We start from the raw sequence: 25,524 nt of genomic DNA, 5'->3' as shown, positions 1-25,524 counted from the left end.
CGAGGCAGACACACAAACAAGCATACAGTACACACACCCAGCTCTGTGATGGGAGTGTGTGTCAAGACCCAAAGAGCATGGAGGAGGATAGGGACCACTCAACACATTCAGCTCACTGCACCAGGGATCTACCTCCCTGTTTGTTTCCTCTGGGTAACTTCCACACCTGATAGAGGAGATCCCAAAGGAACTTCATATGATGGAGCAAGTATCTTAGAACAACCCCTATGTCACAGAACCCGGAATGGAAGACCAACTAGTCTCAGGAGTCCCGTTCCCTCTACGTACACCTGTCTCCTCCCACCCCACCCTCATTCAAGATAAAAACTCACAGCATTATTCTTAATGCATCTTTTTTGGGAAACAAGTTGGCAGGCTGGAGCCTAGCATGCTGTGTAGAAGACAGTGAGCACTCCACGGTGAATGCTGCATCCATACATGAATGCCACTTATAATCCGTGGTATGACACATTTGAGTGTTTTGGGTATTTTTCCAATACATTTTCATCATTTCTGTAGAAACAGATGTACTAGTGGAATGTGGTTGTACATGGAAACCTTTTGATTTATCATGGAGTTGATCATGACCTCAGGAGTTTATCAGTCATGTTCAAGGGCTCAAAGCTCAGCTGAGGCTTTTAGAGGACTGTGCACCTTGGTGTACATTGTAGCCTGACCTCCAAATTTTCCCTGCCTTGTTTGTGTGGTATTACTGGCACCATCAGGGCTGTTTCTTGCATCCATTGACAAATGCTGATAGAAGACCACTGTTAATGTGGACATGAATCGAACTTGTCACCCATGAATGCAAATTTGGTTCATCATATTAGCTGGTTGTCACCTCAGAAGTGAGGAAGCAGAATCCTGGGTGGATGTGGATCGAGACAGGTAAGAGAAAATGGGGTGGTGTGTGGGTTGCTACTTGATCTGCTGGTTCTTGAAGTCTGATTAGATCACAGGATCTCAGGTCTGGCAAGGAGTCTGGACTAGCCACAAACAAATGCATGAACTTCTATCAACACACCCAGCTTCTATTCTTCCTAGGATGGAGAACTGTTATATCCCCGAATACATCATTCAGTTCTCTGATATCTCAGCTGATAGAAAGGTATTCCTAACACTGAGCCACAAACAGTGAATACTACTCCTTGGTCCTGGTTTTCCACTGTGAGATCACAGGAACCAATCTAATCATAAGTACTGAAATTAAGGGTCGATATTATGTGCTGCTTTGATATCTGGTAATACCAGGAGGGCCTGAAATGGCCTAATCCCAAGTTCTCTCCCCACTCTGCCCCCATAGATAAGGTGCCCTCGCCAAACAAGCCTCCTTATCAAGGGGACCAGGCACACTTCCTCCTTATCCCTTAGTAGAGGGTTTAGTTCCCTGCCAGCCTGTGGAATCATTCAGACATGCCAATCACAGCCTCCTGTGAGCACAGGAGTCACCTCACCCTCTTGCTACTACAAAGCCTGCCTGCCACAGCCCCTGCTGGTTCACTTGTTGCTAAGTGCAGCCCCTGTGTGTCCCTGAGTCCTCACCCAGGCTGTGAGTGAATAACAAACCACTGTTAATCTCATCTGTCCAGCCATCCCCATTACTCTAGGGTGGAAATTCCTCCCTCACCAGTGGGCTGAGGAGGAGGCAACCACTGCAGCTGCATGTTAGTAGGAGGCCTTAGGAACCTCAGAAGAGCAGATGGAAGAGAGACCAAAAGAACCTATTCCATGGGAATTTAAAATTCACATTTCCCTACTCTTTCCACCTCCTCTAAACACTACTCCTGAGTTCTCTCACGCGATCGTGCATGTGGCTGCTGATGTAATGCAACAGCAGGAAACAAGAACAAACGAACAGAGGTGGAAACAAGAGAGTCATACTTCTTGAGAAAGAAAACAAAGAAATATTCTGAGGACTCAGGACCTGCGGTGACAGGAAGCTTAATCTAGAAAATAGAATTCATTTGACTGATGAGCAGACGCTGTCCACTTCTTACTCCATCCAGTTCTTTGGATATCTCACCCCAGGGTACCAGAATTCTACCTATCCCTGTATGAAAACAAAGACTGGTGAACAAGAAAACTAACGATTAGTACTAATGCATCTGTTCTAGTTACAAATGCAAACCTGCCCCTCCCTCCATGCTAATGGATGAACCTCAATCAATATACTCAGGAAAGACCACAGAATCAATAACAAGGCTAATTTAACAGAATTGAGAAGTGGCTTCAACACACACAGGCGCACGCACACACACACACACACACACACACACAAGAAAGTAGATACATTTGCAGTAACTACATTCTTACATGTTGCCTAGCAACAAGATATAAAAATGATGTACAATGTCAGTAACTTATTTTCACATACAGAAACAGCCCCCTGCCTTGGCAACACTATAATGTACTTTTCCCAAAGTAGAACTCCACAGAGACTATTAATGCTACCATTTTCCATAATACACTGTTAAACAATCATGTGTTTTTGTTAGTGCATTAAAACACTGAATTTACTTAATGACTACTCAGTGATGCTGCAGCTATAGAAAAAGGAGAAGTTCTTCTGTTTCCTTTTTAAGCTCACAGGTTTATTTTCTGGGCAGGAGAATTCAACAGACAGCAAAGGATATGAATCAAAGCATTGGAATTCATGCATAAAAAGTGAAAGAGAAGAGGAAGACGTGATCTTGTGTGTGTTTTAAAGGGAAAGCAGAGAACGAAGCTGAAGTACAGTATTAGTGTTTCTTAGTGACTCTAAAATTTTTTCTTTAGAATATGAAAGAAGCTTCTGGAAGGCAGAAAGCCTTTGGGGTTCTAAGGCACATCCTTGGACATGGGAGTGAGGGTTTGGTAGAAAGAGAAAATGACAGTGGAGTGCTTTAGTTGAGAAAAGAACAAGGGGCAGCCACTGGGGCGCCCACTCTCAGTGGCCAAAGGGGAGACCCTCAGTGCAGGGACCCACATTCCTGACACAGCCTGTATCCCCGCCAAGTGGGAAGGGGCACAGGTTTACGCATCTTCCTATGACATTAAGCCCATTTAATACACGCAGAAAATAGGCTGGATGAGGTTAAATGATTCACCCAGTGTCACTCAGCTAGTAAGCTGCAAAACTGGAATTCAAAACCAGGTCTAGCTTTGAAGCCACCGTGCACTTTTGCCTCATTTGGCTGTTACTGATTTCCAGCTGTAGAGGATGGTCTGGGATTGCCACCATTTAGTGTCCAAGGAACAAACGATGCAAGCAAACGAACAGAAAACATGCAGAAATAAAAACAACAAAAAACTTTCCTGATAAAGCCACGCCACACTGCACAGTATTTATGGGCAGATTTGTTAATTTGCATGCTTCCATAATGTTTTGCAAGCTTCTTTTTTTTTTTTTCCTTTTTGTCTTTTTTCATGACCGGCAATGGATCGCAACCCTCAGTGTCGCGCCTGTACCGGACCAGGACCAGGAACGGGAGCGCAACCCTCGGTGTTGCGCCCGTACCTCGCTCAGCCAGTGAGCGGCCAGTCTGTATGTGGGATCCGAACCCTCGGCGGGAGCGCCGCCACACTCCCAAGCGGCGCACTGTAGCAGTGCACCTCCGGGCCGACCTGCAAACTTCTTATTCACTGTTATGTGTTATCATTAACTCTTTTAGTCTAGCCATGTATTATATTTTTTAAAAACTATTGTCTGCTGCATAGAGCTTTTATTCAGGAGACCTCCGGTAAGTATTGATGAACAACTTGTGGGTAGGACAAAGGTCACTTAATTTTAAGAAATCCTTGGGGAAATGGATCTGTCTTACTCAGAATGCTATCTTTAACACCTGTGGTGGAATATAGTAAGTGCTCAATAAATATGTGTAAGATCAATGTTACACACTCAGCAGTTTCAAGGGCTAGCTAATGTGCCGATTGACCAGTTTTTACTCAGGATCCTCTGGGGCTTGAATCAATACTGGTACCCATAAAACAGCCCAACTGAGTGAGCAAAAGGACAAATCCATCATCACTGGATGCTAATCGGAAGTGGAATGTTGTGGTTTAGTGGGAGGAGTGGGTGATTACAGGCAAAGACAACTCAACGGCAACTCAGCAACCTCCTGGTTGCTATGCAACCCCACTGAGGACCCTCATCTTAACTATCCTCTCTAACCTCACCACACCTGTTCCCTCATCTAGGAAATAATTACAGCACTTGCACTGCCAGGAAGTCAACAAGTATTTATGGAATACCCACAGGGCACAAAGTAATAGACTTACAGCTTGCTCAAGCCAGGAAATAGAGCTAAAGTAAAGCAGAGGATTAGCTCAAATACCTGGGCAAACTAGGCACAAGTAGCAGCATTAGGCTCTTGGATCCTCCAGGTAATTGTGGTCATACACGGTCTTGGCTTAGGGGTATTTTTAAAGTAGAATCTGAAAAAAGCTTATCTATCCGCTTTAGTCAAAAGGTGTGTGTGTTCATTTTCTATCTCTACCATGACAAATCATCTCAAACTTTGTGGCTTAAAACAACACAAATGTATGATTTTACAGTTCAGCAGCTTAGAAGTTCAAAATGGATGAAAATCAAGACCATGTTCTGTTCTGGAAGCTCTACAGGAGAATCCGTTTCTTGCCCCTTCCAGCTTCTAGGGGCTCACACAGTCTCTTGCTTGTGGTTTGTCCCTTCACCCGCAAAGCCAGCAACACGGGGCAAGTCTTTCTCATGCTCCCGTCTCTCTGGTTCTCTGTCTTCTGCCTCCCTCTCCCACACCTAATATCCTTTGTGATTACATTGAACCCACCCAGATAATCCAGGATAATCTCCCCATCTCAGTGTGAGCTAACTAGCAACCTTAACTCTCCCTTGCCATGTAACCTAACATATTCACATGCTCTGGGGATTAGGACATGGTGGGGGCATTATTCTGCCTGCCACAGTGTGTATCTGTCTGTGAGTAAGAATTTATCTATTGATAACAATGATGGATCATGAATTCTATGGTGTGACCCAGGGACCTATGTAAGATGGTCTATTGCCTTGAGAATAGGAAGGAAGGTGATAAATGGTTAAAATATTAACTACAACCAAAAACAATCCTGACATCTACAACATAATTTATGGTTTGCAAAGCACCTTGACTTTCTTCTTTCTTATTAGAACCCCATAACTACTTAGCAGCACAGGTAAGGAAAGTATAATTATCAGTGATTTATAAATGAGTAAACTGAGGCACAGAGGGATTTTTTTTTTTTCTTAAGGCCACGAAAAGAGCAGATTCAAACCCAGGTATGTAGATTTCTGGTCCAGTGTTCTTTCTACTCCCCACACTGCGAAAACCTTGCTAAATGTGTCACATCTACACATACTGCACAAACAGGAAGAGATCTTGTTTCTATTTTATGAATGGAAACAGACATGAGGTTGTTCAGAAACTGAATAAAGCACACTAAGTAGGCCTCTTGCAGAGCTGGGGGAGAGGCAGCAGAGTCTTTCTCCATCCATTTGGTGCTTATCCCTGACCTATGCTGTGGACAGTGACAGACGGCAGAGTGAAAAGACAGGAAGAACCATTTCTACAGGCAGAGTCATTGGCTGAGGGGCAACATAGCAAGGTGGGCACTTCACACCCGGAGTTATCGCTTGTGTTCTGTTTCCATTTTCTTTGCATTAATGAAAGAATACAGCTGTAGGATGGCTTGGGCCTTGTTCGCACATTGGTAACTATACAAAAACACAGATAACCAGAGAAATTGAGGAGTTTTGTTAAAATATTTCGCTCCTGTTTGCCACTGAGAGTTATTTTATTCTCCAAAAAGCTGCATCGTTTTAATGAAGTATCTAAACTCAGAAATGTGTTCATTTTAACCACAAACTCACAGATTTGTCCTGATGTCTACCTTATAAAAAGGAGGGGAGGGTGATTCTTGTGCCCAACCTAAAGAGATGCCCTGGTGATCAGTGACCCGTGGCCAATCTGGATGGCTGGCTTAGACATCTAGAGCCAGACAGTGAGTGAACTGGGTGCTACCGATCCCCACTTTCCCCACTGTTTCCTGTCCTTTCTAGAAATGCACAGCTTCTAGAAGCCAGCTGCAGCAGTCTCTACAAGCAAGATATCACTGTTTCCCTCCCAATAACCTCTAAAGAAACCTCTGAAGGTGAAACACTAGTGGAACCTGAAAAGTCACGATCACCTGATGGGAATGCCCCACGAGGGCACATCGTTTTAATGCATGCTGCTGCAGCACCCTCTGGAGCTCAGGCCCTCCAAGCCCCAGCATCCCCAAATGATCACTGTGCACTACATCGTCTGTGACATGCACTACATGTCTGTGACTCTGACAGTTAAGTCCGTGAAAGTTAGGAAAAAAGAAAGTCACTAGTATAACAGAGTAAAATATATAAATGTAAATGCATAAAGAGAAGCCGAGTGTGACTCCCCTTCTTAATGGCCTAACACAATTCCTGCTAGATGCATAAATTGCAGTTCCTATTAACAGCATTATGAATAATAATCAGTTTACTTTCTGACTTGTATCTAAATATACTTTCTATATGATTTCATCTTTTATTCAGTTGTTTAAAAGCAGAACATCTAATTACAGTTCCTATTAGTCAACATTAATTTTTTTTTCTTTTTGCCGTGAAGCATGTGTGATGGCTGATGTTCTAAAAACAGAATTCTTTAGCATATGGAACAAATTGTGTTATTATTAATGCATTCCCAGATGACTCTGCATTTCAATTCCCTTAATTATTTAGTCATTGCTGATTATGTCTTTTTACAATTCATTATCCCATTTTCTTGCAATGCAGGCATTTTATTCATTAAGTGTCAAAGTGAAGGGCTTGACCTCTACAAAAAATGATAAGCAAGAAATACTGACATATTTCTCAAAGTCTATGCTTCCCTTTTTGAGCATTTTCATGCTATGTGACAACACACTCTAAACAGCAAGTTTTTCAAGGACATCATTAGGTACCAATGACAGTGATGCAGGCAGAGGTTGGAGGGGCATAGAGAAGGGAGGTTGTGGAGTCACTCACAGGAGACATCTCCAAAGATGACATGGCACCAGTTCCAACTACACCTCAGTCACATGGCCAGGTTCTCATTTTAAACACAAATACCATTTGTGTAGTAGATTGTGACACCAGTTTTATGCAAAAGCTAAATGATATTTCAAAAATAGCTCTTTAAGTAGTACTGGGAAGCCCAGGACAAAAAACATTTACTAAATTAAAAGAGAGCTGGCCCTTCATAAGGACTCCTCTTGTCCTTAGGACGATTCCACTGAAGTTATAAAACTGGATTCTGTCCTGGACTATGTAGCAAGGCCTGGCTACTATGATTTTCATGCAGATGTTGGCTCGGTATTTTAGCAAGGTCTGTGTCCCATGTCTGAGATTAAATTTATTGTAAGAATTAAGAAGTCAAAGAGAATATATATGAAAGGATCAAGAAGGCTGAGAACGTGAGGAAATGAAAGGAGAACAGTCACATTATTTCTGCCTGGTGAGGGCCTTGTCTCTACTCAAGACGTCAGCTTTGGGTAGAGGAAATCTTGGGAACAACCTCCCCAGGCTTCCTCAACATCTCTGCTTTATTCACAACCTAGATGGTAGATACTATAGTAACACAGACTGCAGTCACATGGAACACAAGGCTACCCCTGGGATGATACTTGCTTGCCTGGTTTCTGATGAGAAGTCTACTGTAATTCTTATCCTGGTTCCACTATAGGTAATGCATCTTTTCCTCTGTCTTTGGTTTTCAGCAGTTTAAATATAATATACCTTGATGTGTGTATGTGTGTGTTAGTACTTATCTTGCTAGATATTCTCTGAGCTTGAGCTTCTGAGATAACGTGGTTTGCTGTCTGTCACTAATTTTGGTAAACTGTCAGGCATTATTTCTTCTGGCCTACTCCCTCTCCTTCTTGTATTCCAATGACCTGAAAGTTAGACCATGTGATCATTCCACAGGTCTTGGATGCTCTGTTCTTTTGTTTTTTTTTTCTCTTTTCTTTCCTATTTAAAAATTCTTCACATTTCAGTTTGACTTCTAATGACTTACCTTCATGCTCACAGATTCCTTCTTCAACTGCGTCTGGTCTATTGATGAGCACATTAAAGGCATTCGTCATCGTTCTGTGTCTCCCATTTCTTGGTTTTTCATTCAGCTGTCTAAAATAGTTTCCACCTCTCTGGTGAAATCACCTATATGACCTTGCAAGCTTCCACCTTTTCCATAAGATCAATTAGCATATTGATTGTGGCCATTTAAATTCTCTGTCTGAAAGTTCTAATATTTGTGTCATATCTGATTCTCGTTCTGATGATTGTTTTGCCCCTTCAGGCTGTTTTTTCTTGCTTTTTTGGTATGTCTCATAATTTTTTGTTGAAAGCCAAACATGTTGTCTTAGGACAGTGGATTCTGCATATGTTCTATGCTTGAAGATGAGCATGCCTTCCTTCTGTGAGGTCCTTAGTGTGGAAGTTTGTGTTAATCCAGTCAGCAGTCGGGCTGGTGTTAAATCTGCTCTCCACTTGGCTGTGAATCTCCCCATGTGGCCATGGGTCTCCCTTTGCAGGGCTCCTGCAGCTGTGTTCTGCAGTTGTATTTTTATTCAATGCTCTTTAGGGTGGTGGTTGGAGAGTCGGGGAGGGAAGATGGTATCTGATGTTCAAATTAAGCCTCAGTCTTAGGCAGGCACTGTGAATATGAGTCTTGATGGTGCATCCTTCACAAGTGTCCCTGCCCTTCATCCAGATGTAAGGTAATGTTAGATAGCATGTATTTCTACCCCAGGGGTACAGCTTTTTGTTTTCTTCTGTTCTTTTCCCTCAGGTACAGTGGGTTTCCACCAGGGACCTCAGATTGCATTTTGTTTGCTCTATCCACTGCAGATTAAGGCTTTTATTTCTCAGGAATGACAGGGAAGAAGAGTCTGAGTTTTGGTGGTGGTTGCCATCTGCAGGGGGATCCGCCAGTGCCCTCAGGCTGTAGTGTGTGCCCTTCTTCCTGCAAATTAAGGCTCTATTGAGTAGGAGAGATAGAGGAAATGGGCTGCTATGCCCCTCCCCTAGCCAAGACTCCAGGAGAGGCTTCTCAGGATTCTCCCAGGTCTTCCCTTTGGGTGCCTGGTGGAGGTAAAACCCGCAAGAGAGTGCAAACCTCCCTGGATTTGTGGCTTGCTCCTGTGTGCCCACATTTGGTCTTAACAATTTGTTAAAATTTCTAGCTGAATCTTCCTCCTGGCATATGCAGCCTTGAGTGGTGTCCCATGTAAGCAAATGCTCAGGCTCTGTTTCTCTCTGACGGTGCCTCTCTCTCCACACTGCAGCTTAGTTGTTTGTCCAGCAACTTCAGCTCTCTCCCAGGTTTAACAAAAGTAGTTAATTTTCTGTTTCTATGGATTTTTTTCCTTCTGTAAGAGTGGGACCAGTGCTTCCTCCAGCTCTCCACCTTCTGTAGCTCTGAGCTGAAATGTCGCCATTTTTAATAGCACTTCACCAAGCTGTGTGCAATCCTTAATCTCCTCTGAGTTACACACTAGCCTGGGCCAAGCACATGCTAATAAGGCTGCTACAGGCAGAGAAGAAAACCAGTTAGAGAACTTACTACTTGCTATTCTGAATATGCATGTCCAATTCTTCATTTTCAAGTAATCACAAGTGTCATTAAAACTCCTAATTCACTTAAAAGTGACTTCCCATCAGGTAAAAACAAGTTTGTAATTTTAGATGCCTTTGAGTTCCCATGAAGACATGAATTTTTTATATGCAAAATCCCAGCTCTCACTTACTTCTAGATCCCAGAAATCACTGGCTTTTTAACAGTATAACTCAAGGCACCGAATACAATTGAACAAGTAATATGTCCAATACTTGAAAGTATATAAAATATACACTGAATTAGTCAGTTTTTTCATGAAGTTAGATTTTAAATAAATCATCCAAGTACTATTGAGACTATCAGCTGGGTGCTACAAAATCATACAGAAATCTAGAGAATTTCATTCTAATTGACATTAAATCTGTACATCAGTGAAAAATACAATATTGAAAAGAAACAGGCAATAATTCATGGATGGTACAGGAATGTCGACCACTTTCCCTTCCCGTGTCTTCATTTAAAGGGTGTGAATGCTGGGGATTTTCTGAACCTTCCTCTTTGAAAATTTCCACTATTTTAATTCATTGTCTTTTCAAGTCCAAGTACATTTCTGAGTTTTACATTGCTCTCCCTTATTGTTGGATAAGTCTTTATGTAGAAATGACATATTTAAGCAGGAGGGTAAATGTCATTTGCCAATCAGTGATACAGCTGGCCCAAGCAATCTACTTAGTTAATATCCATGTGAAAATACAGCTATAAGTTAGAAGTTATGCATGATTTTTAAAACCTTTTGCTAGCTCTCAAAAGGAATCATTACATACATAGTAGACTAGAACATATACTATAAAAAATTACTTCGCCTGGTTAATCTGATTCACTATTAGGTATACTTGTAAAAGCAACTTACAGGCATAAGTTGACATAAATAAACTTAGTTTAACAATCAACTAAGAAGGCAAAGAAATTTAAATAAGCACTTTAAGGATAGTTATAGATTAAAAAAAAGCTATCAACCACTTATCAAATGAACGTTCCACCAGGGGGTGTAGTCTGCATTTATTCCTTTTGTAGCCACGTTACTTAGCGTATGCACCTGAACAGTTGCACAAAAAATGATATTTTTGTAGAGTGACTTGTAATGTCCCACTGGCTTTAATTTTTATTCCCAGGAAGGTTTGTCTTTATATTTGTTTGTCAGTCAAATCCAAAGTGATTTCTAACACTTTTGTTTTTCAAATTAATGCCAAGTTGTACGGAAACTTTAAATAAATATCTGGATTCTTTAGGGAAGTTTGCTATTAATGCTAGGTTAGTCCTCTCCTATAGCCAAGAATCCCTTAGCAAGGTAATTGTTTCTTAGTAATAAAAACAATCTTATAAATATTCTACAACTGGATTTTATAGATTGAGATTTCCTTAAGAGAATCTCTTTTATTTATTCATCTCTAATAAATTTGAAAATATTACATTATTCTAACAACAAGAATAATAGCAGCTAATAGTCATTAGTTCCAAAATAAAATGTTTATTTCAATCACAGATTTACAAAATTGGTTTACCTCCAGAACCACATTTGATGAATGAAAACATTTTGTTAGATGTGTTGATTCACTAAGACATGTGTACTCACAAATTTATGCAGCAATAAATGTTACAGACATATGAAATTATGAATGAAAACAACAGCTTTTTTTTTCTTACAAAATATGCACTGTATTGAAATCTATATTGGTTCAATGTCACCCAGCCAGTAAGTGGCAGAGCTGTTGTTGAATGCACATGTGCCTGATGCTAAGGCTCAAGCTCTGGAGAAAACTCACGCCCTTGCAGTTGAGGGAGCAGGAACTAATTCTCCATCTCTACCCACTCCCCTCTGGGGGAAGAGGACTGCATTGACTCTTGTTGTCCTTACTGGAGGTAACAGAGGCAGGATGTTTCCACAGAGGGCATCAGTCATCATGGAGCATGGCATAACACAGGCAGATGCAAAAAGAATCCAACATTTCAAGATGCATGACTCAGTAACTAGCTCACACATGACTACGTGCTGGAGAGCAACTTATAAGGAACTATCAGAGGTATTTCTATGCAGACTAGGTGCCCCTAGTATCACATGGCATGAATCGAAAACCTCAGTGTAACTGCTTACAAACAACTTGTGGCTTCTTACCATCGAAGCAACAAATGCATCTACCAGGCATCTCTTTGTTACCTCAAGGTTGAAAGAAAGAGGTGGTAACAAACACAAGAGTTTTGGTGTATCCCCACAGCAAGAATTAACTTAGTCTTAACATTCTGCAAATACTCAGATTTTTAAATTACTCTATGGTGTTTAAGAAGGTGGGCTGGAGTCTGGGAGACCCAAGTTTAAATCCTGTCTCTTACTTGTGTATGTTAACCTCTCCACATCGCAGTTTCCTCCTCTGTAAGACAGGGATGACGTCACATAGGATTATTGTGAAGATTAAAAGACGTAATAGATGTTATGAGTGCAGTAAAACCTCAACACGTGTTCAGCAACACTTGTATTACTATCGCTTCTGCTGCTTTAAGCATGGCATTTGCTGTAGTCCAACAATCCTATTCCTATCCCTGCACCTCAAAGAAAGGGATGTTTTCATGCAATATTGATTTGATTGGCTCTTTATCATTTTTTGTGATAAAAGGTTGTTTTCCCTGGTGCTGCTAAGCCATTGGTGGTGAGGTGGGTGGGGTACAGGCATGAATTTTAAAAAAGCTCAAACCAAAATTGTTACTGGTCCAATTTCCTAAACTTTTCTTTAACTCACCAAATATTTTGCTCACTGCCTTTTCATTTCACTTTCCTCCGCTCTCATGTGCTTTGCTTTTGATGTGGCACACACTTTGAAAATACATTATTAAGCAGATGAGCCCGTCACCCCTGGAGCTGGCACTCTGTCCCTGATTATTCCTAACAAATCTCCCTTTGTGTTCTTTTGTGTTGAAGTGATTAATCATTTCAACTATCCAAGGGCTGCTGACAATCTTTCTAGATGACTCCGGCTACCATGACACCCCCCATCTACACTGTTTTAAACATGCTAGGAATCTGCTCTTGCGTCTTTATGCACATCACAGTGGGCTCCCATTTCACACAACAATAACCAGCAGGCCTCCAAAAGACCTCAGGTTTTATTTCTTGCCTTTTTCCAGAGTTTGGATTTGGGGGTGTGTGTGTGGAGGGGGCAGTTACAGACTTCAATGAGCAAATAAGGAAATTGTAAGTTAAAAAGTCACAATCATAAGTTAAAACGCTTATTTTGCAGACCAGATGGGAGGTTTTTATCTCACCATTGGACAGAACCTATTGTAACTCATTTTTCTGTGCAATATCATCTTCTTCATTGCACTGTGGCTGGGTTTTCCCTACCCCTTTTCCTCGTTCCGTCTGGTTATCTGCAACAGAGTTTTCAACCAGCAGCGTACTGAAGCCCAGTCTTTGGCTCACCAGGCTCTTAATCTGTAATTTGATTTCCAGAGAGGCATGCTGGGTAGGTTTTGGGGGATTGGTCCTTTTCTTATAAAGTCTTACTAACATTTTTAGCTAACTTTAAAGGTTCTATTTTAAAAAGCCTATCCTTTCCCCCACCTCACAGGTATACACTCTTAAACGCAATTCAAAAACATGTTTAAAGAACTGGCCAAAAATACTCTGTTAGGTTACAAGTTATTGCCAGAGCAGAGAAAGCTAAAATGATTCATAAAGTAAATAAGCAGATATAAGTATTCCAATAATGTTAAGTTAATTAGTATAGAATTTCAGGGTGGTTTTTTTAAAAAATGTACTTTATATGCAGAAACAAATCTATATTTGATACTATTAAAAAGATGTTACAAGTAGCTGAGGAACAGAGCTTTAAATTAATGCATAATAAATCGATAATCAGCATGCTGATCTTAAGATTTTTAATCAGGTTTCAGAAACCTAATCAATGTTCACAGAAAGACACTTTTAAAAAACAGAGAGAAGATAAAATTCTTAATATATTCAATTCCACAAAACCACAGACCTCTAATTGAGAGTCACAATAAAAAAATAAGGAACTAAAATGAAAACTTTGTAATGAAAAAGTTGTAGTAATAAACAATGTACTGACCATAGGGTACAACTTTTATAACTTTCTAGGAAATCCAGGGGAGAAAGAAAGATACATATTTGTATAAATAGGTGCACCTTTCTAAAGTGTGTGAGAGCTATAATAAATAAAATAAATTAGCTAGGGCTAACATATGACAATTCTTTTCAGACCTAATATGTGGAGCCACAGGAAGAGGTGAGCCATTTTGATTTGTCATCAGAAACTAAACATGTTTAGGAAACCTGAATGGTCTCCAGAAAGTGGAGGTGCTGACCACAGACCTTTTCTAGAAGTTCAGAGGCACAAGTGGGCTCAGGAATGGAACCATGGAAAACTGCCTCATGTTCAAGAAATAGCTCATTTGGGAGGCTATAGAACCCCGACACTGGGTTACTTATTCCGAAATCACAGGCTATGTGAATAGCTTTCAAAATCTTAACAAAACAGCATGCAAATAAATATGGGAGCATGTTCTAAAAGTTTAGGAAAGTGCCTGAGTGCCTCAATGTTTACATTTCATTGAATCCAATGAGCATAAAAGACAAAGAAATTACATACCTATAAATGGAATTTATCAGAACTTATACAACAACACATAAATGCAATAGCAAAGGAAAAATTAGGTTCTAAGTTTTTTTAGTTATAATGAGCTAAATAATTATAAGATAATAAGAACTAGAGGTAATTATGTCTCATTTAAAATATATGATTATTATCTAGAGAGATGTTCTAATTTTTCAGGGCCTATATCTCTTCCATCCTCAAATTATCATTTTCTCTCTTAGAAATCATTTTCCTAAGATCTGTGTGTATACAATAGTAATTTGCAGCAAATCAGCATAATTTCACAACCCTCCATTTGAAAAAATAACAGACAACACTGTGTGTGGTTTTCACAATCATAAATACAATTTAAAAAATGTATGCCTTGAGTTGATCACTTTGGATAGATGTGTTTTAATTGTTCCAAGAATTGCTCTACACAGAGCATATTAGCAGTGGAAATAGCTTTAACTTCCAGGCCTTTGAGCAGCAACATGGTAATTAACCAAATTATCCCTGCAAATGTATTATCTTGATTTCTTCAACTTGTAAAAATTCATTATCTATCAAAATGAAAAACTGGGTCTCATGAAAGATAATCAAGATACAAGTGGCAGACACAAAAGATCTGTGCTTTCCTGACGTGTACACCAGCAGTAGCTGCCGGACTCCTTTCCATTCCTGACTCTTGGGAGGTAGCAGGTGAATTTTCATCTCTCTTTCATTTGTGTTAATTGTACAAGGTTCTAATACTTCCAGGTAACCAGCAGTCTTGGCAATCCTCGGAGAGCTGATATGTTAAGGGGACAGCACTGCAAACGTTTTTGTTGCAGGACCAGAAGGACAATAGGGCGAAGAACAAGAGCAGACAATTAGCAAAAGGTATTCAATACTGATTAAACATCCCTCCTGGGCCAGCCACTGCACTAGCCCCTGGAGGTCAACGGTAACAGCCCGATGGGAGATAGGAAAGACCATCATGTAATAAGTGTGTAATAAGAATAAAGGGTACGTGGGGAACACTGAATAGGAACATCTAACTCAGACTCTGGGAATCAGGAAGGCTTCCTGGAGGGAGTGCCATCTCAAGTGAGGCTTGAAAGAAAGGAAGAGTCGGTCAACCGAATGCATGGTTGGGGTAGGCAGAGCACGTCCGGGGGCAGGAGCTAAGCTCAGAGGTGGTGGGGGTGGGGGTGGGCAGTGCAATGCCCTTGAAGAAGAGGAGGATGGAGTCTGAGGTGTGGAGTGGTAAGAGATGAGGCTGGAATGACAGGTGGGGCTCTGCAGATCATGCCCAGGAGTAGGACTCTATCCTGAGCCCAGGGGGTACCACAAAAATGTTTCAGCAAACATATCCTTCTGGAAAGCTGATTCTACCTGCATTGTGGAGAGCTGCACTCTGTAGAGCTGACTGGAGGCAGACAGGAGGTAGGAGGCCACCTGCAGGTCTCTGGAATAATCGAGGCAGCAAAGGAATCGTATGTTGAACAAGAAGGTGGCCTGGAGATGGGGAGAAGTGGATGCATTTGCAGGAGATCAGGCTGACGGGCTTGGTGAGGAATTGCATGTGCTGAGTGTGACGAAGAAGAAGGATCCAGTGGCGTGGGCAGTTGGCACTAGGTCATGTTAAGATAGAGGTGTCCATGACACATCTAAGTGGAGCAATTGGGAGGCAGCTGGGTAGGCGAGCATGCAACTCAGAAAACAGAGCTGGGTTCAAGACATACACGAGACCCAACAGCACACGGATGTTACCAGAAGCTGAGGAAGCTGTGTAGCATGTGAACAAAGAAGAGGCTAGGACAGAGTCCTGGGGAACACTAACATCTAGGGACAGTTATAGAAAGACAAGTCCACAGTGGAGACCATGAAGAAGTGACCACAAAGCTGGGAATAAACCCAGGAGGGTGTGGTGGGAGAGACTCCAAGGGCAGGAGCATTTTCACGTGGATCCCATGGTTGGCAGCATCAGCCAGAGATCAAGTGGGGAATTGTCTCTGCACTTCATGATGAGCCAGGGTGGGGTGGTGACCTCAGTAAAGGCCAATGCAGGCAAGGGCATGGTGAGGGAGAACAGACAGCAGCAGGGGAAGCGAAAAGGAGGTGAAGATGCAGAGAGACTTTGGCTAGGCGAGTCTATCTAGGAAGGAGGAAAGAGCTGCAGGGAAATGCAGCATTAAAGCAACATTTTTTTTTTGGTAAGATGGAAATAATTTGTATATGTTTACTCAGAGGACAGGCAGCTAGTCTACAGATAGAGGTAAGAAGGAGCTTGCTAGCTCCTGAGCTGCCTGCCATAGTGGATGGAGCACCAAACCCCAGGTGGACAGATTAGCCCAAAGTAGGAGGAGGGAAGAAGGGCTGGATGAGATGCAGGTAGGTGTCTAGATCTTCCAGCAAACTGGAAGGTGGGAGCTCTAGGAGGGCAGAGTCTGTGCTATTCTGCTCACTGCTGTAACCCCAGTGCCAGGAACAGAGCCTGGCACACTGACTGCTGAAGCCAGCTGGCCTGGGTGCCCACTGGACAGCCCCCACCTCCTCAGGGACAGGGAAGCTGAAGTGCTGTAGAGGGGGAGGAGAAGGTGCTGGTGTCACAGGTGCACGGGAAGTGGGCACAGGCATTCCCAACGGGGGCCATACGATTGGTTCTTGGGACTGAAACAGTCTTGCTCTGTGTGCAAAGCACAGACACATACACCATACAGAAACACATAGAGTGGCTGTACAGATGCTAGAATTTCATGGGGAAGTGATTAAGAAAATAGTGTCCGAAAAGGTTCCTTAGGGGGTTGATGATGAAAAAAAAAGGTTGAGAAACACTGACTAGGCAAAGGAAGGAAGACCGCAGGACATCCTAGGTCAGGACGCTGGTGAGCATCATGTTGGTAGTGGGCACTAGTGGGGAACACATCACTCTGCAAGGGACAGAACGCAGCCTGGCTCTGTGATCCTGCTGTGGAGGTGGGAGTCGGCATAAACCAGAGGTCCCAGGGGCCCGTGACCGAGTCCCTCAGGGCAGGCTGCTAGAGGGGAAGCATCGCTGCTCCACCCCTAAGTCCTGGAGTGATGCAGACTCAGGGGGGTGCAGACTCAGGGGGGACAGGGACCAAGCATGGATGTATGTCTAGCTAGCAGAGAAGTCAACAGAGGGACCTGCCCCAATGAAGGGCAATACCTCCATACTGCTGTGCCAGCTACACGCTGAAATGGGCAAGGTTTCTGGTGATAAAGATGGCAATGATGGGACTGAAAGGTCTTTGGTGACTCATACTCAAGGGCCTGTCGGCAAGGACCAACTGCCCAACAGAATTTCTATGTCAGAGTGAGAACTGAAAAATGTCAGGTAGAGGTGAAGAAGGTCACAGGATCCTTCACGCTAGGAATTTTTTGACACAAAAGTTACATTCTCTCTCTCTCTCTTTCTCCGCCCCCCCAAAATACTTCTGCAAACAAGTACAATGTTATTTGCCTTCATATTTTAAGTATTAATATCACTTCACCAGACACTTTAATATCTATATACTTCTTACTTAGCACTCTAAAATTATTTTAAGTGCCTTAAAATATACCTCCATATATAACTCTCAGTTCTGATCTTCAGCAAGTTTTTCTAAGTCTGAGGAATATACACAGCTATGTTAAGTATACAAACAAAAAAAGAAAAATTAAAATTGCACTGGTTCTCTTAAATAAAGTTAGCAAAGGACCTAAACCAAGTTGGCTTGTACTGAACACGAGCATTTCACTGTTAGAGAACACCCATGTGAAACTGAATGGAGTACGTGAGTGACAACGTGTCATCCAGGGGACCACCTACACACACGGGGCCAGTAAGCCTACTGTCTCCTGGCTTCAGTCCCACCTCTCCACCCCGGCTTTGTGTTGCTGGGGCTGGACTCTGCCAGCCACCTTCCGAGGAAGTGCTGGTGTCGGGAGCAGCACGTCCTCCTTGTTTTCTCTCCATGTTCTTCCTCTAGCTCCCTCAGCCCACCTGCCTAGGCCCTCCCGTGTGCAGCAGGTATTCTCAGCTGTTGAGTACATCTACTTTTCAGATATTTTCAATCTGTCATTTCTTAGTTCTGCTGATGTACCTTGCAAAGCTAGAAAAATGTACAAAACCTTCACAGTAAAATACTGACAAACACCCGTGAGAAGATATTGACGGAGGTATCAGAACCTACCCTTTACTGGGAGGGCAGAAAATCTAATCACGCAGACTGAGATGCATGGGCTGCTAACGTTCGCTTGGTCTTTTCCCTGTATGTTCTGCAAATGCCTGTCTGGTTTCTAATAGCGTACGGCAGGATGAGGCAGGTAAGCATGGGAAGGCAAAGCCATTCACTCCCAAGAGGAGCTTCAGGGCCTCCAGGGATCCTCTCACCATCACCTCGAAGCCTCTGGGCTCAGAACAGATTCTGAACTAGAGTGATCTCTCACCCCCCTGTTAGAAACTGAACACCTCCAGTCATTACAGTCTATAGAGTGTAGCCAAATGACCCTGCAACATAGAAGCAGGCATCTGGATGCACCTCACAGGCACCAGGACAGCCCTGGCAGGTAGAGGTGGAGCCATTTATTTTTATTTATTTATTTATTTCCTTTTTGTCTTTTTTCGTGACTGGCAACGGATCGCAGCCCTCAGTGTCGTGCCCGTACCGGACCGGGACCGGCAATGGGATCGCAACCCTCGGTGTTGCCCCCGCACCTCGCTCAGCCAGTGAGCGGCTGGTCTGTATGTGGGATCCGAACCCTTGGCGGGAGCGCCTCCGCGCTTCCCAAGTGGAGCACTGTAGCAGTGCGCCACCGGGCCGGCCCCTAGAGGTGGAGCCATTTAGTCAGGGCTTTTGGCTTCTATTTTGGCATCTATTAAAAATATATCCACAGATAAAAGATTTATAAAAGTTGGTATTTCTGTCCCCAATCATTCTGATGGCCAAATGCAAAAAGAAAACACAAAACAAAACACTACCAAGTGAACTAATTTATCCTAGTTAAGACTTATTGTAGGTTTTGTTTTGGGAATTTCTCTAGGCCTGCATCAGGTTTACTTTTTATTGTATTTTACTACAAGTAACGGGATATATTAATGCAGCTCCTTTATAGATATACCTGGATTGATTTTGCCATTGGTGGGCTTCATTTTGTCAGTAATAAAAACTTTACTGTTGGAAACAAATGAAATAATTTATAAAGGAAACAGAATGAACTAGAAAAAAGCCTGTCTGGTCTGAAGCAGAAGAGATTTGACCTAGGTCCAGCTCAGCAAATGACCTAAAGAGGTCACTTAAAACAAGTCATCTCTTTGTTCTCTATTTTGGAGCAGGTGTAGAGTGGCTGGTATGTTTTCATTAGGGTTAAGGAGCATGCAGACATCTGAGCACACAGCTGCTCTGTCCTACCAGCCGGCATCTGAACCTGTGCAGGGCACCATGACGTGCTTTTCAGATGCTGGTGCTCTCAACTCACAACTCTCCCAGTACTATGACTGGAAATCATCCTATCCAGGAGGCTCCTTAGTTTTTGGAAAAATAGGGAAAAAAAGAAGTTCCCTTTATATCCTGAAGTCTGTCCCATTACAGTGTCAGGAAACCTTTTTGGGTCTCTAGAATTTAAACTAAGTACCACATACCCCCTTTATATAAAAGAAATGCACTTCTGTGTAAATATTCACTATGAATATTTCACAGCACATTGGGATTAAATTAGTGACTAAAGATGAGAGCCAAGAAGGTAATCCACTCAGATGCTGCAATGAAATTGTCTCTAAATTCATTCCTTAACTCCAAACCAGAATCTCAAAAAACGGTCTCTTATTACAAGGTGCTCTATGCTATGAGAAGTGCCCTCAACAAATGCATCTACAGATGTCTTGCATAAAACCTGTGCATCTTAGAGTCTAGCCCCGAACTGCCTCTTCCCCATTAAGTTGTAAATGGATTTTATTTGCTGAGCAAATGTTAATGCCATTCTAAGCTGTAAATGGATAATGCTACAAAAAGCACCTAAGTGTTACAGCATGGGAGTCTTTAAGGATAAAATACAGTGTAACTTAGAAAACTGCTTGTTACAAACATATGTCAGCCATGAGGACTCCTTGTCCTTACTGCCCGGTTTGACAGAATTATAGTATCTCCCTTGGTTAAGAAAGTCTTGCAATAACACACAGATTTATTAGGCCCCAGGGTTAAAATTCTCTAAGTAAGAATAAAAAATAAGTGCACTTTAGAACACAATATAATATTCAAATGACTTGAAAACAGTCATCTCAGCAAAAATAAGAGGGGAGAGGAAGATGGGTCTGATATTGTTGGCCATAAAACCTGTGCAAGTTTAAGTGCACAAATGCGTGATCTGGCACTTTCAGATCATAAATGAGGAAACGGGAAACCTCCTTTCTCAGCAAAACGCCTGAGTGAGTGGGTTCATTAGTGGACCCAGGGGACGTCTTCACACAGTCGGACGACACAGAGGTTGAGAGAGAGGGTGCTGGTGCCAGAGGTCCTCACTAAGATCTCAGCTCTACCACTTACAGCGTGTGACCTGGGCAACTTGTAATGAACTTATCCTGACCTTGGCTTCTTCATCTGCACAATGGGGATGTCAACAGCGCCCACCTTATGGGGCAGCTGCGATGGGTAAATGAATTAACAAATGCAAGGAGCCTGCAATAGTGCTTCATACACAATGAGTGCTCAGTACATGTTAGCTCTTCATCGCTTGGAAGTTGTTATTGAGACAGATATATGGCAATTGAAAAGGCAGCTGAATGGAAACTATGGCCTTTCCTCACGAGAGGTCTCCAAACTCCAACCTGACTCCATTTCCTCAGTTTTCTCTAGTGTAGATTCTGCCCCTCTGCTCCACAAACACAGTACTCAAGAAGCTTATCAGCAGCCTTTCTGTTGTCCAACCCATTGGGTGGCTTGAGATCCTCATCTTTCTTGTGTTCTCTGAACACTGTTGTGCTTAAAGCTCTCTTTCCTTGGATTCTATTACTTTTCACTGTCATAATTTTCCCTCAGCTTCTCTGGTCACTCCCTCTCACTTCTATCTGCCAGTGGTTCTTCCTTTCCTTGGCCTTTAAATGTCCCAATTTAGGCTCTCATTGTTTCTGGGTCCCTAGTTTCTCTCCAAAAATTTTTACCTATTTCTATGATTGTATTACTAATGACAGGCTAATGAATCCATAATGTTGGCCTGCAGCTCAGACCTCTGCTCTGAGCTCCGGACTCACGTATGTTCATCTATGTTCTCCATGTCTACTTAAATGTCTCAAAGGCACTTGAGACTCAGCATGTCTAACGAGTTTATGATTTCCTCCCTAACCCCAAACCAGGATCTCTCCTAATGTTCCCATGTCCGTGAGTGCACCAGCAAGCGCCTCCCATCCCGTCTTGCTTCCTCTCCCCCTCAATCCACTCTCCACGGCAGCCAGGGCAGTGCATCTCCATTGCCAACAGGATCACACCACTCTGCTCAAATGCTTCACTGGCTCCCATCTCACAGGATCTGAACATGGCTAAGAAGGCATCGGGCTCCTCTGACCCTCCTGCCTAGCTTTATCCACCTGCTCTCTATCCACCATGGCCTTCCCTGTCCTTTCAGGGCCTCTCACGAGCCAAGCTCTTCCATTTCCTCTGCTTGGAACTCTCGCCATTCCCCTCCGCAGGTTGATTTCTTATTCTTCCTCCAACTATCAGTTCGAATGTTACTTCCTCAGGGAAGCTGTTCTTGACCCCAAATCCGGTCATGTACCCTACTGTAAGCTCTCATAAAACCCTGAGTATTTGTCACAGTTAACATTATACATTTCTTTTCTTAAAAAAATAGGATCTACCTCTTCCAGCAGACTGTCAGTTCCAAGAGGACAAGGGGGCTATGTCCGCTTGGCCTACCATTGCTCTCCTGGTGCCTTCCACATGGAAGGGCACGAGTACCCCAAGTTTCATCACTTTAAGGCATTTTTCATGACTTTTCTCTGCCTCTACAACATGAGAGAGCCATCAGTTAAACACAATGGCTGCAAGTAACAAGCATTCCTGGTGACCTTGACCACTTTGGGCTTACCTGAGCTGGTCACAGGGCAGAGAAACTGATAAGGAAAAGTGGGCTCCACAGAGACTACCCAAGGAAACCTGGCACCAAAAAGACCAATACATTATGTCCATGATGTATAGAAAATGGAATTTGTTTGTGAGCCATCACAATGATAGCCTCGTTTTCTTTTAGAGGACTCTCACTAGCTCACTCACTCACTGATTTATGTATTCATTCGACAACAAGATTGTGAATTCTAAGTTCCAGACACTGGGCCCACAGTCTGGGAGGAATGCTGGCATGTGGCAGATATACAACAGATGTGAGGGGCTGTATCTGAGAAGGAGCCCTGTGCATGTGCTGTGAGAGGGAAGATCACTTTGGAGAATGACTGGTGTGGGTGAGGCAGAGGACGCCAGAAAAACATTCCAGGCAAAACTAACAACACTGACACGATCCTCTAGGAGCTCCCCTAATACCAACTACTGCTACTAACACCTTAGGCTGACAGGTGGGAAGAAAGATAAAGGCTCACCTGGATCCTTCTGGCACAACCAGCAAGTCTATACACCTCCCATCCTGGCCTACTCTTCAAGGGTTCTAGGAAGAGTGGATTGTCTTTGAATACAGTCCTTGAGTGTCTTTGAATACAGTCATAATCCCACCGCCCACTGGCATGCGCGTTAGAAACTGCAGCCTTGCACATGCACACAAGTCAATTACCCGGTGGGTCCGTGTTTCCCCTTTGTTCCATGCCTGATTTCAGGAGGGTCACGGCAGGGGCAGCGCCAATGCTGGGAGATATTAGTGGTCAATATTGTGGGAAGGTAGGAATGGGGTGAGGGGTATGAGGTTCTCATCCACAATCTTCAGAAAAAAATAATAACCTTTAAACTCTTGACTGTGGCATTCAGTTTTATTTTAATTGGATTTTACTTTACCTAAGCTTTATCCTTTTGGTGTGAGAATAACTCAAGTCTTTACTCAGACTTTAAGAATGAAAAGGGAGAGGTCAAAGGACAGATTTCTTCCATATCTTCAGAAAGGCTAAGGGAGGATGAGGGGGGTAGAATTTTTCTAGTTACACAAACTAAGGAGAGGAATAGTGTGTTCTCGTATTACCATTTTGCAGATATAAACACCATGACCAATCAAAGGAAGATGGCTTAAAAATGGAATATTTGGACCCCCAAACACAAAAGTGTGTTAAAAGAGAAAAATAGAAAAAGTTATATCAGCATCTTACACTACCTGTTGTTTAATCTGAAACAAAGCCCCAGAATAGAGGTAATATAGATATAAAATACAGAATGTATTTTATTTAACATATACTTAAATACCAGAAATGAAGCTGTCTGCTTTGATAATAGTTTTTTATGTAAATCCCTGCCAGAAAAAAATCATTATGAATTCAACAAACCAAACTTTAGTTAATTGTTCTGGTTAACTTGAGAATTAAAAGATTTATTTATAAGATAATGCTTTATAGAAAGAAAAAACTCTGCTTTAGGAAACAGTTAATGTAACATTTTAAACCAACTAATTATATTACTGTAATTCACTAGCAATTCAAGAAAAAGTGTGTAGGATATCCAAAAGTTAGGAACGTATTAAAATAAGGTTGCTTTTTTTTCCCCTTTACAGCAAATTGTCATACCATTTGGCCTAATGTGTCTTGGTGTTTTGCCCAATGTAATATCAGCTTTCTGAGAACTATAAATTATTAGGTTACTCCCCTGAAAAAATTTGAGCAAAGAAAAAATATAGGTTGACAACAACATCCTGATTATAAGTTTGAATATGCAGGAAAACACTATGACAGCAGAACAGCCCAACCCAAGTTGATCTGGGTGTAAAACTGGTTCATGGAGGGAATCCACACTAGAGACGACGGTACCAAAAAGGACAGGCATACAGACAGTAACACGGAAAATAATGACATGTAAAACAATATACAAATACATTTTCAGACTCTGAGCACTACCTCTTTGTCAATTGCTTCTGATTCTAATTAAGATTAAGAGAAAAATGACAGTGCAACCCTGCCTGACTCAAAAAGTACACACCACTAAATGATGTTTTTTATATGCTAAGGTGATAAATGGGGTATCCACACATGAGCACAACCGTAGTTTCCATCTAAATTCTGTTGTCTTCCAGTTCACTTTAACACAGTGTCACCTCAGCCTGTGAAAGGCACCCAGATGACGCGTGGCTCTCACATCTCTGAAAGAAGCACTGTTTCATGAAGTGTCATTTAGGCAACTTACATGATTACCCTTGGAAAAGGCAAATGTCAGACAACAAACAAACGGTGGGCTCCCTTTGATAATGTGGTCCCATGTTTCCTTTCTATTTGGAATCTATGCCCAACATGTTGATAAGATTTTTAAAAGAATATCCTTACCCGAATTATTTCTTCAACACAGCTGTTGCTTTCTGCAGATCTACTCTCCTGAAAGCAAAGGAAGAAAATTAATCCTGATGGTATAGATTTATGGTCACAAAGAGAAGATAACATGCAAGCTTCCAAATTAGTGGAAAAACACTTAATAGCGTTTAGACTTAATAGGGCCCAGACTGGAACGTACCGACACGCTCCTTCCCTAGATAGCTGTCCCGTTCTGGCTACTGCTTCTACCCCTTCCCTGGCCTGGAATGCCACACACGCCTGCACCAGAACTTCAGCTCTGCGCCCTCCAACCTCACCAACTCTGAGTGGGGCAGGCTCCTAGGTGTACAGAACATGACCTGCAGGTATAAAATCTGTTCACCTTGGGATCCATGGAAGTATGGAAACCATGACCTCTGCTGTAAAAGTGGGTCCAGTTTACCCAGTAAATATGTGCTATGGGCCTGACAAGTACAGTGGTTGCTATAGCTTAAGTAGAATCTGGTAGTTCCACAGTCCTCAAAGCCTAGATTTACTGGTTTGACGGGCTGGAAATTGAAAGACCAAAAGGAGAAGCATGCTCTGGATGTTGGCGTGGCATGCTGGGTGTCACACTCCAGAGCCACTTGTTCCGTAACTCACGCTGCCCTATGCTGTGAAGATGTTAAGGGCTCTGAGAAATGGTGGCCTCAGGTCACAGCTGACTCTGGGGAGCACATTAAGATCCAGAGATTTTGTCTGGTTACTGCTGGTTACACAGCCCAGAGTGTAGGACATCATTTGGTGGGGATCCAAAAGCAGCACGTGCAGGTGGAAGTGCCTCTCTGTGGTCTCAGGCGATCACTCC

At 42.5% G+C, this 25,524-nt stretch overlaps 1 protein-coding gene across 1 annotated transcript in view; it reads right to left on the bottom strand.

The window, feature by feature from the left end:
* Nucleotides 1-25,524, bottom strand: part of AFF3 (AF4/FMR2 family, member 3) — a gene marked incomplete at its 5' end in the record, with an annotated part of 456,956 nt that overhangs the window by 273,616 nt on the left and 157,816 nt on the right. The window contains one exon of the mRNA XM_008576823.1: nucleotides 24,693-24,740. Within this exon, the coding sequence (XP_008575045.1) occupies nucleotides 24,693-24,740 (48 nt within the window). The remainder of the gene's footprint in view (nucleotides 1-24,692; nucleotides 24,741-25,524) is intronic.

The sequence above is a fragment of the Galeopterus variegatus genome, unplaced genomic scaffold (assembly GCF_000696425.1).
Source record: "Galeopterus variegatus unplaced genomic scaffold, G_variegatus-3.0.2 Scaffold1410, whole genome shotgun sequence".
Taxonomy (NCBI): Eukaryota; Metazoa; Chordata; class Mammalia; order Dermoptera; family Cynocephalidae; genus Galeopterus; species Galeopterus variegatus.
The sequence above is the reverse complement of the archived record's forward strand: the minus strand, read 5'-3'. Positions and strand labels throughout refer to the sequence as shown.